The sequence below is a fragment of the Hylaeus anthracinus genome, unplaced genomic scaffold (assembly GCF_026225885.1).
Source record: "Hylaeus anthracinus isolate JK02 unplaced genomic scaffold, UHH_iyHylAnth1.0_haploid 11985, whole genome shotgun sequence".
Taxonomy (NCBI): domain Eukaryota; kingdom Metazoa; phylum Arthropoda; class Insecta; order Hymenoptera; family Colletidae; genus Hylaeus; species Hylaeus anthracinus.
The window spans coordinates 8,244,746-8,260,819 of record NW_026534333.1 but is presented as its reverse complement, the minus strand read 5'-3'; the positions used below and the strand labels follow the sequence as shown (position 1 = coordinate 8,260,819).

General features: G+C 38.4%; 1 protein-coding gene across 4 annotated transcripts in view; it reads right to left on the bottom strand.

The window, feature by feature from the left end:
- Positions 1-16,074, bottom strand: part of LOC128886877 (pseudouridylate synthase RPUSD2-like) — a 198,214-nt gene that overhangs the window by 146,705 nt on the left and 35,435 nt on the right. The window contains exon 1 of one of the 4 annotated variants that reach the window (XM_054142088.1): positions 11,851-12,620. The exons of the other annotated variants lie outside the window; for them this stretch is intronic. Coding sequence (XP_053998063.1) covers positions 11,851-12,000 — 150 coding nt within the window. The 5' untranslated portion in view covers positions 12,001-12,620. Of the gene's footprint in view, positions 1-11,850; positions 12,621-16,074 lie in introns of those variants that run through there. 4 annotated transcript variants of the gene reach the window in all.

The window sequence follows — 16,074 nt, the reverse complement described above, 5'->3', positions numbered from 1 at the left end:
AATTCGCTAATTGACTTTCCGAACTGCCATCACTAAACCCTGTCATTCATATTCCTTATCACTCGAGTCGTTTAAAAATAAATTTCAACAATCTCTAGCTACTGCTATCGAACCTCGACCTGCAACTCTGAATCTCTAATTCTGTACAAATTTATTCACCTCGTTAATCATATTTCTCAGCTATTAGAAAATACGTGGAGATAACAATGTTTAAATTGATGCATCTGCCTGTCGATAATCGAAGCTGGAAATATGAACTTCCAGCAGACAAAATAATGACTTACGAATGATACAATTCGAATGATTCTCATTTGGTATGTAAATGTGAAGATTTTACGTTTAATAATTGAAAAAGTGTCTCATTTAAAGTAATCTATTCCTTCCATAAGCAAAGAATCTGAAATGCTAATAATACATTGCTACCAATTACTGGGTAATGTCCTGAATATCAAGTCCACTGAGTAAACATCAGTATGCATCGTACAAATGAGTCGTGACTTTTATGATGCTTGAATTGATGGCTAACGATAACAACTGTCGTCCAGAATTGAGAAAAATTAAAGTGCCACTCCGGTATCGATCTATCGAAAAATAGGTTATTAAATTTGCACAAATATTAGCTATAATTATTATTAAAAAATACCAGGGTGTCTGTCGTTACATTATAAATGTATTTCATTCAATGTGTATCGACAGAGTATAACGTTCACAGCTTCTAGTGACCCGAAATCCGTTGAAGTAGGCAGTCATACGCTTTCGGTATATAAATATATACATAGGTATAACCTCGGTTCTTTTGCCAACGGAGAAGACAGATCTGTCATCTGTCAACGACGTGGAGGTCTATGGATTGCATAAGACCCTCTCTGTCTCCCTCTATCACCAATTTTCTATATTTTCATCTCTTTCTCGTTTCGTTCGTCGCGTGGTCGTCCCGGAGATGAGCAAAATTTTACTCGAATAACAGACAACGAATAAAACCAACGTAAGCAATGTAATATAAAGAATACTAACGTTATTACTTCCGACTTCGTGCATCGTGTCTCGTTTCTATACGTTGACTTCACATGCTGTAAAGGTCAAATTTTATTTTCATGAAATTGTACAGATGATAAAATGATTCTTTTTTATAAAGATTAATATATTATGTCTAACAAGTACCCTTAAAGTTCACCTTATCATTTTTAATTCATTTTTAACATAAAAACGTTATTGTGGTTTAAATCTAAAAGCTATGTATCTCGTGTCGCTGACGAAAAGCCATATAGTATTATTATTATTATTATTACATTACCGAATTAACGAACAACGAATAAATAGTTGTCTACATTTGATTCCTTATTCGAAATTTCTATCTAGACAAGAATTTCACCGATTATTGGGTCACCGTCCCACAATCGAGTTATCGTGCGAAGATAATTAAGCTACGTAAAATAACCACAGCCTCCCCCGTGGCTACGTTCACTCAAAGGGGATGAGAATGTTCACGCGCGACTAGCAGTGGTCGAGCATAGATCAAACGCTTTTGATCCGTGATACAAAGCAACTCTGGTGATGCGACAGAGGTCGAATTAATCGAGACGAATACATCACAATACTTTCCAGCACGTCGTTTTAATACTGCTTTAATCCGAAGAAAATAATTCTTCAAATTAAATAATATTTTCACATGTACGTATATCCCTACATTGTACATGAAAATTAAATAAAGTTTTATTCATTGTATACAGAGACTACATTTTACATTTTAAACGTCTCTGCAAATATTTTCACGAATACGTATGAAAATATCTGCAGAGATGTTTAATTTATGATTTACGTATAAAACGAATAAGACCGTTTAATTTCTACTTCGTGATCATAGTTCATAATTGCTTCGATCATCGTATATCTTATTTTGCTTCTCTAATCACTCAGTGCAACTGCAGATCAAGATTTTATCCTGATTAATAGCGTTCAGTTTATAATGAAATTCTAACTGTTTTCAACGATTCAAGATTGACATACCTGGTTTAATTTTGGATAAATTGCGATCGAGCGGAGGATATTTCTCTCCGATTATGTTAGACGAGTCGAGAAAAGAAGTATTTGGGTCAATTTCCAATAAATTTTTCGCGAAATTTCACGATGACTGTTCCAGACTACTTCAACGTCAAGTGTTTGAGCAAATTACTGATAAATTTGCATAGCAATTATTTTGCATAATTCGATGAGGTTATATCCATTTGATAAAATTAATTTAAATAACTGTAAGTATTGTACCAATTACACATATAAATAGAATGGTATATTTTTTATAATATATTGTCCTTTTATATTGAATTATAAACTATACTTTCAAGTGGCCTCATTTAAGATTTTCTTCATTTTTCCGCCCTCTTCTTTCCCGCCTATGATTTATATTTCTACTCCAATTATGCACGCGCAAAAGCATTTGATATAAAGGATACCGATTAGATAAACTGTGATTTCTATAAGAGAAAGTTACTGAAAATTCCTCATAAATTACACCAGTAACAAAACGTAATTTCACCACGCTACAATTATATTTGAAAGGAAAAACCTGTTAGTCCGTTCATTTCACCTGTTTAATCCCGCGCACAACAATAAATTAAACAGGGGCAATGAAAATCGCAGATTAGATCGTGACAACCATTTAAATATACCCAGTCGCCCAGACGTTGCACACTTCCTACGGTTAATTTACACACCACGACAAAGACAAACGTGGAATCGTTGACATTTTACGTGACAAGCTTCCCCGCAGGCGCATTTCTGATGCGTAGTCGTCGAATGCCAGCCTTATTTAATTGACTGAAATTTACAGCACGTCAGGAAAATTAAGTGTCTACAAGCGGCGATGCGCATTTTCTTATCCTGTCACTGTCCAAACCGAAAGACAATTATTCCAGTCTATAATTAAACATCCCATAGCGACAAACAATTTTAAGGTATTTTCGGTACACGAGTTAGTTACGCAATGTTTAGTCCTGCGATATCGGTGAAGAAAAGGAATTTTATCTTTAGTTTGTTTTACACTTTATGAAATAAGGAATAACGAAATGAATTATTCAAGTAGTATACGTGAAACACTGGCGTGGCATTCAAGCTTAAAGAAAGGAATACAGTCTTCCAAGACATTTTTACCAATGAAAGACTCTTCCACGGATTAACGGAGCGAAAGAACAGGAACAATGAGTTTCAAATATTAATAAGATTTGAATGTTCAGATATTAACGTCCATTCCATCAGGTTTCTACACTCCTTTTTTTGTCGAAGAATGTTGGAAGACTGCTTCGCAAAGTCAACTCGATAATTCTTCTCCATTTTTCTTATTTTCCATAAAAAAAGAACATGAATAATTGAAGGAAACTTCCCTTGGACATATGCAAAGGTAAAAGTCGAATCGCCAATGCACACCTGTTTGCTCGTAAACTGTCGTGTATATTTTCCGTATTTTCGCATATGCACGTACCGGGAAATCTTACACACACGTTCCGCTGTTCACAAATGCCAGCAGCGGCACGAACACAAGAGCTTGTATATCCAGCACGTAGCGACGGGGATGCCACCCGAATCAATACTATCGATACAAACCCGTAAATTATCATCTGGTATCGAGTAGAATCAAACATGTAGGTAGCAAATGGAATCGACACACGTTTCGTACGCCCACGAAAACGTCGAAACGTACACTGCAGGAATTTCTATTATCCACAGGAATTTGGTTTCATTCGAGTATTAACTTTCGTTTAATTTCATCGGAAGTAAATTATAATATGTTATCGAACAAATTATCCAACATAATGGTCATGTTTCACATCGAATGTATCACATTTTGGCAATTTTTCACTCTAAATTCTACTATGCAAATACTAAAAATATTTCACACACGTGACCAGTGCGTATACAAGATACACGAACATTAAATTGAAATGTAGTACTTGAATAGTATTTCAATAGAGACTCAAGTCATTCGAGTAGAATGATGAATGAAATATCCGAGTGTCAATTACTTGAATGATAATAAATAATATTTGAACAAGCAAGAAGTAGTTCGCGTATAATCAAAATATTTGAAGTAGTATTCGTTTAAAATTCGACTAAGTTGGATATTCGAATCCTCTCGAATAGTAAAAATCGAATTCGGCGAATATGTGAATCTGTCGATGCTCACTTGGAGGTGCAAATATGGTTGAATATCGCGATGCACGTGCCTGAGAGGGACTCGCGCGAAATCACAGAGACTTCGATCGTCAAACGAGGATCCCACGACGCGACGAGCTCTGAACACTTTAAGGTTCCTGAAACTGGAACGAACTGCGGGAAATTAAGACTAGAAGCCGGGGTACTCCGGAATGTTTGCGCGTTGGGAAGAGCAAGCGTTGTAAGTTATTTAGTTCACCGTTAAAATAACGAGTACCAGCGTTATTTCAGGGCGTAATGAAGTCGAGAATGTTACGCGATCGAGAAAATAAATATCCGAATGCCATAACGGGCAGCTATTGGAATAATAGCCGCGAATTTGAATAGAGTTTCGAGGGAACTGAGAATATTGATCTTTCTACTCGTACTGTAAACTGAAGACTTATTGTGCTCCTTGACATGTAGTATTATGTTTTAGTTATTACGTGTTACGCATTCAACACAATTGAGAATAATAACGTTACCATTACGTTACACAGGGTGTATACTAGGGCTGGGATTATTCAAATATCCGGATAATGACGCCATGAAATATTCGTAATCCGAATATCGGTTCAATTTACATAAGTGGATCTTTAGAAAAAGCGGTTTAATTCATACCTGCAAACTTATCCTTGATATTAAAAAAGAAAAAAAAAATTTTTGTATAACGTATATTTAAACCAGAACCGTACTTTTCCGTATTTTAATTCTTACTGTCTTTATTTATTATCACGTTCGACAGGCTGGCCTAGCGTAATGCTATAGACGATGTTCTGTACATTATGCTTCGCGAAAGCGATAAATATTGATTTCGTAGTACTACATCTGTACTTTTAAAGTACTGAATTATTCATAACATAATGAGCAACAAACTGTGAGCCACGTACACATAATCTGCTCGTGCAATCGTTAATTGCAGTTTACTCGCATTGTATCGATCACTCGTACGTCCAGACTAACTATTCTCTACATCAAATCCATCAATGACTATTCACACTTTTGATTAAAAGCTTTACGAACACGGTTAGAGAAAATACGTGTGGATTGAAAATGAATCGAAACATTTCTTGTCTCATCAAGACATAACGTTTACGATTATATGGCAAAGTTCGGTGTTCCACTGAGAAAAAAGAACTATTTTGTTTTTTTTCTCTGCCAATGTAAAGTTTTCAAAAAATGTTTCATTCCAGAATTACATATTTCTGATACAGTGGCAAACATGAACGTTTTTTTTTTTTTCTAAAGGGTTTATGCAAGATCACTTGTAATACGTTTAATTCTGAATACTTTCGTTAAAAATTAATTACGTCTACATTCTTGAAATATGAATAAATATGTATGCAATACCGCCCCCCACCCTATATCAAAAAATAAATAAATCCAAAAGAATACCTGAGAATTGACACTTTAAACTAGAATATCCGCTTAAGTAATCTTTCAATATTGAACGACTAACAAAATTCAAGCGATATCAATATCCATATCTAGAACTTAATTTTCGAAATCGATATGTGACTTTAATGGCCTAATTTGCGAAAATTCCAGTTCGACCCGATTTCCCAGGGTGGAAGTCGACTCAGAGTGCGCGCGAAGGGCTCTTTGGCCCCGCTGGGATCGATACGATTTTCCCGCCGCTTTTTCCTCCTGTGAATTTCATGTTTCGCGAATTACGGTAATGCAGGATCGAGCGATGGAGGGCCGCCGTGGCGCGCAAAGCCGACTGAAAAGCGGCGAAACGATGGCAAAGTGATAGCAAAGTGCTCGTCAAATTATAGCTACGCGCGGTAGGCGAACGTTTACGACGCGGTTCGAGATGCCCTCGCCCAGACACCCCGAACGATTCAAGTTTCCAGTAAGTGTCCGCCCTTTCCTCGGAGCTTTCTAGATTGTTCGTTTTAACGAGGCTGGGAGCAGGAACCAATCGATGGATCGTTCTTAAGAATTACAAGTCCACGCATTCGTTCTTAGCTTGCCAATTATTAATTTAATATTAAATATCCTCTAAAATACTCCTCGACTAAAAGCTTATAAGAATATCTTCGGTGTTTCAAGATCTATTCCTAGGCAGGAGATACATCTCGGTACCTCTTTAGTCCTCCAAAAATTAAAAATTAAATATCACCTCAACTATTCACTGTTCACGCCTGTAACTCATATTAGCTTCGGTATTCCAAACTTTAGCACTCTGCAAAAGAACATTGAAGAATGCGAGATACACCTCGGGAACCCTTTAGGCTCTCAAAATTTCTAAATGCCATACTTCTATGTACCATCTCCACCTACAACTTAATATCAGTATCTTTAGCATTTCGAGCCCTATTACTACACAGAAAGTGATTAAAAAGTGAAAAATGCAATTTGGAACCCAGCCTTTTACTGTACAGAAACTTATGGACGCCTGCACACGTATCCCAAACACACACACGAGAGAAACTCCGCAAGTTATTCCGAACCATTTAAATTTCACCTCAACTGCGGAACCGAAAAATATAACGACTTTAACGCGTTCGACTGTACTCGAAAAGAGTGCTCCTATCGCGATTCAATCGATCTTGCACCCCAGTTAAATTACTTTTACCAGGAAAAACCCCAAGCGGAATGTGTTCGCGAACCTCGACAAATATTTTGTTTAACAATATCAGTGCGATAATGAAAAAGATACAGGCGTGGAGTACGTTCGCCGTTGGCCCTTGTTGCGGTTGAAAGCACACGCACGCCTGGCATTACGCTTCGCAAACTGAAATATTAACTCGAAACGAAAGCTCCTCTCGTACTCGTCGCGACGTGCCCGGATTTGTGTAATAACGTGAAAATTGAAAAGCTTGCGATAAACGCGGGAAAAGAGGATTTCCGTGAATACTTTGTCCCGTTCCCCCCTCTGTGAAAGCTGAGGAACAAACAAGCGGAACTTTCCTCGCCAGGCTGATAATTACCGACGAAGAAACGTACAAGGATTGTGCTCTGGCTGGAATAATTAAATTCTTCTCTTCCTCTAGCGACACCAGCAACAAGCATGTTTCAATGTTTTCCCTCAAAATTGTAAACACGTTTAAACGTTAGATTCGCCAAAAAATTCGTTCGGATTTTAATGCGTAAATGAAAAGAGATTTTTCTTAGACAAGGAAATATCTATAAATCTCAACGTCGCGACAGTCGCATAGATTCGCGTTCCATCATTAGCGAATGCAAACTGCAATATTTCTACGCGGTTTCCTTACACTGTTCATACGTTTACCTAATAATATTTCGACTATGCCGTGGAAATCGTGACACGTACAAACATGACGAATACCGCGCTAAGAATCGAGACACCGTATATTCAGCAAGTGTTCCTGCTTGCCATCAACGATTCAACGATTCAACGATTCAGCGATTCCGCGATTCTGCACGACGGGAAACGATGACGCATTCGTCATTATCAAATATGAGAACAACCTCGATCCGCAGGTTTCACGGGCGAGGGAACAAGGATTTCAAATCAGTTGCAAGGTGAATTGATTTCTTACTGCATATGTGAAAGATGCACAGACATGGTTAGAAACTAGTGGCACCACTAATTTGCTTGCTCGCCGCGCGTTGAAACAATCATGACGACCATCCCCGTTCTACAAACCATTCTATGTTAGATAATCGTAAAGATAGCTCGGAAAAAGTTTTCCTTGCACGATTAATCCAGACCTAACCATTATAATATCGATATTTACACCCCAACCTCATTTTACACCGACCATAGTCGAGCCCTACAATCGAAGCGTTTCGGAACGTCGCGTTATACGATTACAAGACTATTATCGCAGTCGAGATGGATATTGAGTCAGAAAAGAGGAACACGTCAGTCACGTTTGCCAACTTTCGCACATGTAGATCTACGTGACAGCGAACAAAAGTTTCGCCGTCGAAACGTCATGCGCCAAACGTTTAACGAACTTCATTATTTTTTCCGTTACCGTGTTAACTATAACTATGTGGAACGCTTTATCGGGGTCGAAGCGAGGCCAAAGCACTAACTGCGTTACTGAGCCGACAAATTTGAATGCGAAGCATATATTCGCGACTGACAAGATTCGACGAGTTTCCATATTTGCGCGGAAAAATGGTAGCTTATTTCTTACCGATAACGAGTTTCCGAACTCCTTTATGTATTAATAACTTATGACGGGGGACTCACTGAATATTAAATTTCGCATTTGCATCTAGAAACCGAGGACAGACATTCTTTCCTTGATATTGAATCTTTTCCAGCTAGTATTTTTTATTTGTGTACATTGTACTTTGTGCCAATTAATTAGATCCCTGTATATTTTAGCATTACATTTAGTCAAACTAACGATTGAAGATAAAATTAAAATTGAACGCAGAATTTACATTGTAATATCGCAGCTAAATTTAATAAAGAAATACTTTTAATAAATGGTGTAGATGTTAGTATCTGTTTTTTTTTCTTTTTTTAATTGTGCTAGTTTGTAATTTTTAAAAAACTTTTGCGGCGTACTTGTCATGAAAAGTTGTTTTTCGTTTTATACTTAAAAAAAAATATTATTAATATTAATATATGCTTCAAGAAGAACATTTTCCGAATTTAAATTAACGATGGAATATCCGTTTACAATTATGACGGAACATTTCCCACGTTCTCCGTCAAATTATCGCGTTTAACTAGAGAAAAATGAAAACTAGATTTCTCGTCTCAAAATAAAAGACACCAGAGCTTGAGCCTTCGCTGATAAGCACTAGAACATGCGAGACACGTGTCCCATGCGCACCTTCTGTCGCGTTCAAACCGCGTATATTATGTGGTATCGGAAGCGCAACTCACGTAACCACCTATGGAAACCATAAATTCGCGACAAAGAAACGTCTGAAAAAATCAATGAACACCGGAAGTAGTCCTGAAAAGGAACAATGGATAATGGTCTAGCCTGCAACGGAGTGGAATTCACTATAAATCACAGTTGAACTTACAATTAGAGTTACTTGATCTTCTATACAATACTCCATTGCAATATAACATATATAATATAATTGCACTATAATAATTTCACATACGATCAATTCATTATACTATAAGCCTTCTTATTGAGTTGAATTTTTCTATATTATTTTATCATCGACCTCAATAACAATAAAAAGTGAAAAGTATTAAAATTTTCTACTCAAGCTACTTTGATAATCATGTCTACAATTGTCACCCTCTGTAATCGACATCAATTTGGAACAAAATAAATCATTTACAGTAATATATCAAATCAACTTTGCAAATACAATTTTATCGACCACGAAATTGTTTCCAATTTCATTTTCCGTTTCGAATATTGCTTTGGACTGGGGTGTGAAATTTGGTCGCCTTAATTGTTAATAATACAAATTTTCCCAGTACCACGAGTGGTTGACCCACGAATGGTCAGACCGCACTCGATTTGACAGGCAGTCCGTTTAAATAAACAGCGAAGCCACGTGCCAACCGAGTTACACACAACCAATCATAAATGCATTACCGCCTACGCTGCAGAATATTAAAAATTATTATTGCAACTTCGATCACTCAAAGTTTGAAAAATAAAAGCTCCACTACGCGATTGTCAATTAATGGAATCATTGATGTCAACTGGACGTAGGAGTCAATATATAAGTCAATAGAAAGCTCGATAGAGCATCGTTTGAGATTTATTAAACAGAGCAACGATTGATATCAAATATGGAAACTGCGCACAACAGCTAACAGTAAAACCAGAGCTAAGGAAAATAGGTATTATTCAAAGCTCGCTTCAAGTTTATAGACATCAGGTAAACATTTATAATTGGTTATATAATTCGTGCTGGTTGTTATTCGAGTATCTGTTTGATAATGTTTACGACTTATTTTTGTAATAAAACAAGAATTGCTTTAATAAACTTCTTTTACTAAAAACAAGTTTTTAATCTAAGTTTATGAAACATTTCTTTTTATTCGTTTTTTATTGGCAGCTTTTTAAAGCTGATTTTCAGACGGTTTTATGAGTCGCCAGGTTCCATAAAGTTACACGTAACTATTAAAAAAAAAAAACGACTGGAATAACACACAAACTCTAGCCGATAGATTCGCATTTATTTGACTTCTGCATCCTTGAAAATACCCGGAGCTACTATACGCAAGACAAGAACGATTACCAAGAGCTAACAGGACGATGTAACTGCAACGCAAACAAGGAATCTGCCAGGAGCTCAGAGGCCGATGAAATTTCTTGCAATATAAAAAATTGCATAATATTTCTTACGTTAGCATTTTTAATTGCATACCGATACAACAATATGTTGGGTACAAATTATATTAGAAAACTGAAACTATATAAACAAACAGAGCTGTATATATATTTTCTTTATTTTTCTATATTAGGGATATACTGTATTCATTATAAGTGGTTTAACTTTATACAAAATGTCTACAAAATTTGAGGTATTCTACGTTTACTTCAGATTTGTAAAAATGGCTCAAAGCTAGCATCGAAACATAATAAATATTGAAATTTAGTAATGTTCGCTGACATTGAAATGTATGACAACTTTGAAACAAACGGAGCAGTTTAATTTACAATTTTGAGAAGTTAGTAATTTCGAGAGTTGGTAAGCAAAAGGCTTTGAAGAAATTTAGTCAGACAAGGACGAGCAAATTCCTCGAATACGTATTTTGCAATTTCTGCTTCCTGAGTCAAAGATACGTCCTTCGAGGCGGATGCAAATTTCAAGCTAATTCAAATATTATGTATAAAGGGATATGTGCGCTGAAAGAGTCATGCAACAAAATGGAATTAATTTGCATAACACGGTGGCGTCAGAACAGCCGTGCAAATAATGGTAAGAAAATTAATTTCATAAGCGACATTGTGTTTTATCCTGTTCGGGGCAAACTGAACGGGAAGTTCGCGTCGAGTTAGAGGAAAACCGTAAGCATAATTAATGAAAATCCTATTGTGTCTACTTGTGGAATATTCATACATATTCGATGCATCCTTTGATACTTGACCCTGCAATAATCTTTGTACTCAATTTTGACTTTAATAAATGTTCTTTACATTTTCCTCAAGACAAGAGATAAAATAACGCGATCTTATCTACTAGTGACACAGACCTCACTGTCAATCACTTCAAATCGCTACATTATCCTAATTGAAGAACGAAAAGTTAACACTGCGTCTGTAATCCAGTAATGGATCAAACTTCTAAATAAACTAGCTCTGTACTAGCCAAACGATCAAGAAAATGTTATTCTTCATTCTGTAACTCACTGTCTTTTTTTGTTTTTTTTTTTTTTTTAACGAAAATAAAGTACTTTAATCTTGACTAAAATAAAATACCTAAAATCAGGGACGATAATATTATCTCACCCATTAAACGTACAAATCTCTGTACTAACCTACTAACCACATCAATGATAAGTCCACTCGATGAACCTTCCAAGCCTCGCTATTAATCGCATCCTATCCCTCGCTTATCTCGATTAAAAAACCTAAAAGATTACACCAGGTCGCCAAAGTACTCGAACCACCCCTGATCGAAAAATTCCATCGTGAGCACAACTTCTCGTCAACGATAACCCCACGTACCCCTACATGGAGAGGATTGATGATCCCCCGTCGGGTAGTGTAACGGGTCGATAATCGAAAGAGAGGGTGAACAGGCTCCTACCTTTCGTGGTTCGGGGGCGTAGATCCCTGGCAACGGTGCCAGCAGGTGCAAACCGGGATTCGGGATCCCGGAAGCGGGATGTCCAGGCGGTATCGGCAGCGGCACCAGCTTCAGGCCCCAGGGTAGGTACCAGGGCGCAGTGTGGTGCATGATCGCGGCACGATCGTGAATAATTCCACTGTACGCCGGGAACAACGCGCCAGGATGCGTTCACGGAACAGTCGAGGAGCTCACTTGGTCACCGTGGAGAACTCTCGTCGACGGCGAAGCTCGACCCGATTCAGATAAAAAAACAACCGCAATCAAGTGTGCGAAGACGATCGAGACGAACGTAAGAGAGGGTTTACGGGATCACCTTGGCATCTTCCGTGAAACGGGATCACGAATTGCCGATTTTCACCGCGATCGAAATCGATTTCTCACCCCCTCGTTTAAGGTGGAATCCTTGATCACACGCGCGCCGAGCAATCCAGGGTGCGCACTGTCGTCATCGTTGAACTAGCTTCCTTTGGCGATGGTCCGGGTTACGTTCCCTTTCGTTACGCGGTTTTTGGAATCAAGATAACCGCGGGATCAGACGTTGAATGAAAACTGTACCGAGAACACACGAAACGCTCGACGTGAGCGCGCGGCAACGACTGATCGCCGATAGAGCGTCGACGCGCGAGCACATGGCCGCGGCTACCCCCACCGTTCGCGGCGCGAACGGGCTGCTTCTAGGCCGCCAGACGCTCGCGAGCACCGCGAACCCCCGCGAGCACCACCACCCCCGCCGCCACCCTCTTTTCACTGATCCCCGGCACAGCCGTTTAATACGTTTGACTTTACCCCCAGCCCCCGACCCCCACCGGGAGTACTCCTTTCTTTCCTGATCCGTTGTTTTCTTTGCGTCCTGCGCATCTTTCGCCGGCTCGCCCACGCGTTTGCCGCTCTCGCATAGCGCACTGACGTTCCAACCGGGTTTTCAGGTGTTCTATAGCTATTTTGTACGATTTTAGATCTTTGTGTTTTTTGTTGTAGAAAATTTCAAATATGGAAATTGCATGGTAAAATGGGGCTCATGTTTCAGCGAGAAGGAATTTTTGTTAGCTTCGTCATATAACGAGATATGATGGTCAATTTTCGTTTTTCAAATGGAACTATATATATATATATATTTTTTTTTTTTTTTTATACCATGAGATAGTACTTTTCAAGACGAATTCATTAAGCTTTAATGTGTTTAACCGATTTTTATTAGTTTTCAAGCTTATAACGCTTCAAAGTTTGCTAATTTTCAGTAAGCACCATGCGGTTCTTGAAATCGATACGGAGGGTAAAAACGCTCGAGTGCAATGTTTTGGGTCTCCGATTTTGCATGGCTCCTTCAGTCGTACTGTATCTTCGAATGTGTTCCCAACAAACTTCGAGTGTAGAGAAGGACAGCGAATGAAGAAGAGGACGGAGCGACATGCAAAAATGGCGACCAACACCGGGATTATTTCGGTGAGACAACATGTAGTAAATATGTTGCGAATTACGTCGTGTTTGGTCTCATTTTAATCAGATGTCAGGAATGCGATGGTAACAGTTTTACAATAAAAACGGTAATAGTAAAAAAAAAAAGTTTGATCGTTGCATTAGTATTGTCTCGAGATATCCGATCCTGAATCATGTTCCTGTCCATTTCTCGTAGAGAAACTTTTGCATTTAAGGAGACTGTTGAATTATATACAACTGTATACTTATACAACTGTATAATTATCGAGTCTCGCTTGGCAAAGGATCGCAAAGGGTTATGGGGTGAGAGAAGACAGGGTCTCTGCCTGCTAAGATATTATCTACAATTATGACTCAGTGTTCTAATCAAGGAAAACTTCAATTCTTGAATCCACTCGTAGTACGCAGCGTGCACGACTACGCGTCCAAGAGGAACTTTTATATTTTATTTTTCTCAAAAGTGAATCCTCGTACGAAAAATATTTGATACCACTGTTTCGACATGTTGTTTTGCGAAAAATCGAACCCTGTACGTGCTCTATACTTTCGATATATTTTATCATTACGCATCTAGCCTTATACGTCTTCGATACTCTTTGTGAAATATTGCGAATAATACATTATTCTATGCATATTGTTGTCAGGAGAACCTTGAAATTCTATAGGAGACAGGATCCGAGAATAAAACACAAGATGTAAATATCATTCTTCGTCGTCGGATCTTCGTATATTTTTATACTTGGAAAAGGAATGTTATTCCAAGGTAAAACGACTCGGTAGTCGGTGTGATGTGAAAATCAAAACAGTTTTACAAAAATGGTGTTCAAAATCTAGCAGAGATATGGAGCAACTCAATATATTGAGAAGGAATGCAAGTAAATTTTTATGAAAAAAATCACAACGTTGAATCGATAAAATTTCTTTAGTCTTGATACTTTTCACTCAAAATCTCGATTGTTACAAGCCCTAAAATCTGGTACGTGTCGTTTGGAATTACGGTGACAGCATTCCGTTCCTTGCCCTAGAGTAGCGTCGGAGGAAGAACTTCGAGATGATCGATTGAAAAGACATCGAGGAGCATCGATTAAAACCGCGATCCGTTACTCCATCGAAATTTCATTTCGCACGAGACTCCCTTAAAACTTTCCAGCCCCGAACCCGAATCTGGATTTTGCCGGATAAATTATTTCTTGGATTAAATAACCGCGCACGAGCTCGCCCGATCGAGGAATCGTCGACGATTAAATTACACGGCAATTTCATCGACTCGTTAGAAACTCGGTTACGGATTCGCGCAAATTATTTACATTCTCATTAAATATAATTGCCGTCGGACGGGTTGCAATCTAAAATTGGACACACACCGGGGGGAGCTAACTGTATCTAACTTCGCAGCCGCTGGATACTCGTAGACTATTCAAACGAGATCCCATATTACGACGGTCCTCCCCTAACGAATCATATATTTATCGGCGTAGACTCGCCTGATTCGACAACTCCGCGAACGAGCTCAGTTAAAATGTCATCAATGAAAAAGTGAGTTATGCGATTCGACCACAAGAAAAAAAAAAAAAAAATTAAACCATATAACTATTGTATTAATGGAATTGTAATATTAAGTTTGCTGTAGTAAAACAGATGCCGGGTTACTTGAGATATAGTACGTATATAGTGGCAAATTTAATGATAACAGTGGCGTGGGAAAGTTTCCACATAGTTATTACAGAGCTTTGTTGCTTTGACTGCAAATTCATCGAGTGGAGGTAAATCCACGGCGGAAAGTCGGCGGAACTTATCCGCCGTATGGTCACCTCCGCTCCCAGCAATAGCAAGTGCAATGATCAGCAAGTGTAATGACGCCGCATTAATATTAATATTCGACATTTGTTTCTGAGCAAACGCACGTTTGTTCATCGATATTTGCTTTAACATACGGCACAGCGTGCACCTGCTGTTTGCCGATGCCTCTCATTTCTGCACGATTTTAATAGCGTCGAAAATCCATTTCGGTAGCGTCTGTTTAAAATCCGCGCGCTCAACAACGTTGCGAAAATCGGCATTTATTAACATTATTAATATAGAATTCGAAATCTGTGCGTTCGCGATTTTCCTATAATTCCTACTATTTTCGTTCGATCTAAATGAAATTTTGGGTGGTTCACCTTTACATTCCCACGGAAGAATTTAATACGAATAGGTACAATTACGAGCAATCATCCTCGAATTTATCAAAGTTCCTCCATGGAAAACAAGAGAGGGATCGTTAGAGCCTCAAACGAACAGACTATTTCGCAAGGTGACCAGAAGTCTGAGACGAATCTTGCGAAACGGTCCACGTGTTATTATCCCTGGTCCCTCCCCCCAAGTCGTGCACGTTGAAACTTATTCGAAAGTTTCGACGTTTCATGGAGACAAAAAAAACATAAATTCCTCGGGCGTCCCTCTCGACCGATAGGATTTCGTCTGAAATGGAAGGCTTCTCTACCCTGCTTTGTATGCGATACGTATCACGTTCGCAGGGATTGATTGCTACCGGGGGTTGGTTGTTCATTCAGCGAAGCAGTAAAATAGCAACTCAACGGGGTTGGGGTTTATTTTTCTGTTATTGTTCCAAACTCTGCCATTCTCTCAGTCGTTTCGCGTTGACAAAAGGCATCGGTTGAAACACGACAAATAAGATAACAATTTATTCTCCACATCGTAAACTTAGTGTGTTCCAAGATAATGTAATTTGAGGTTAGTTTA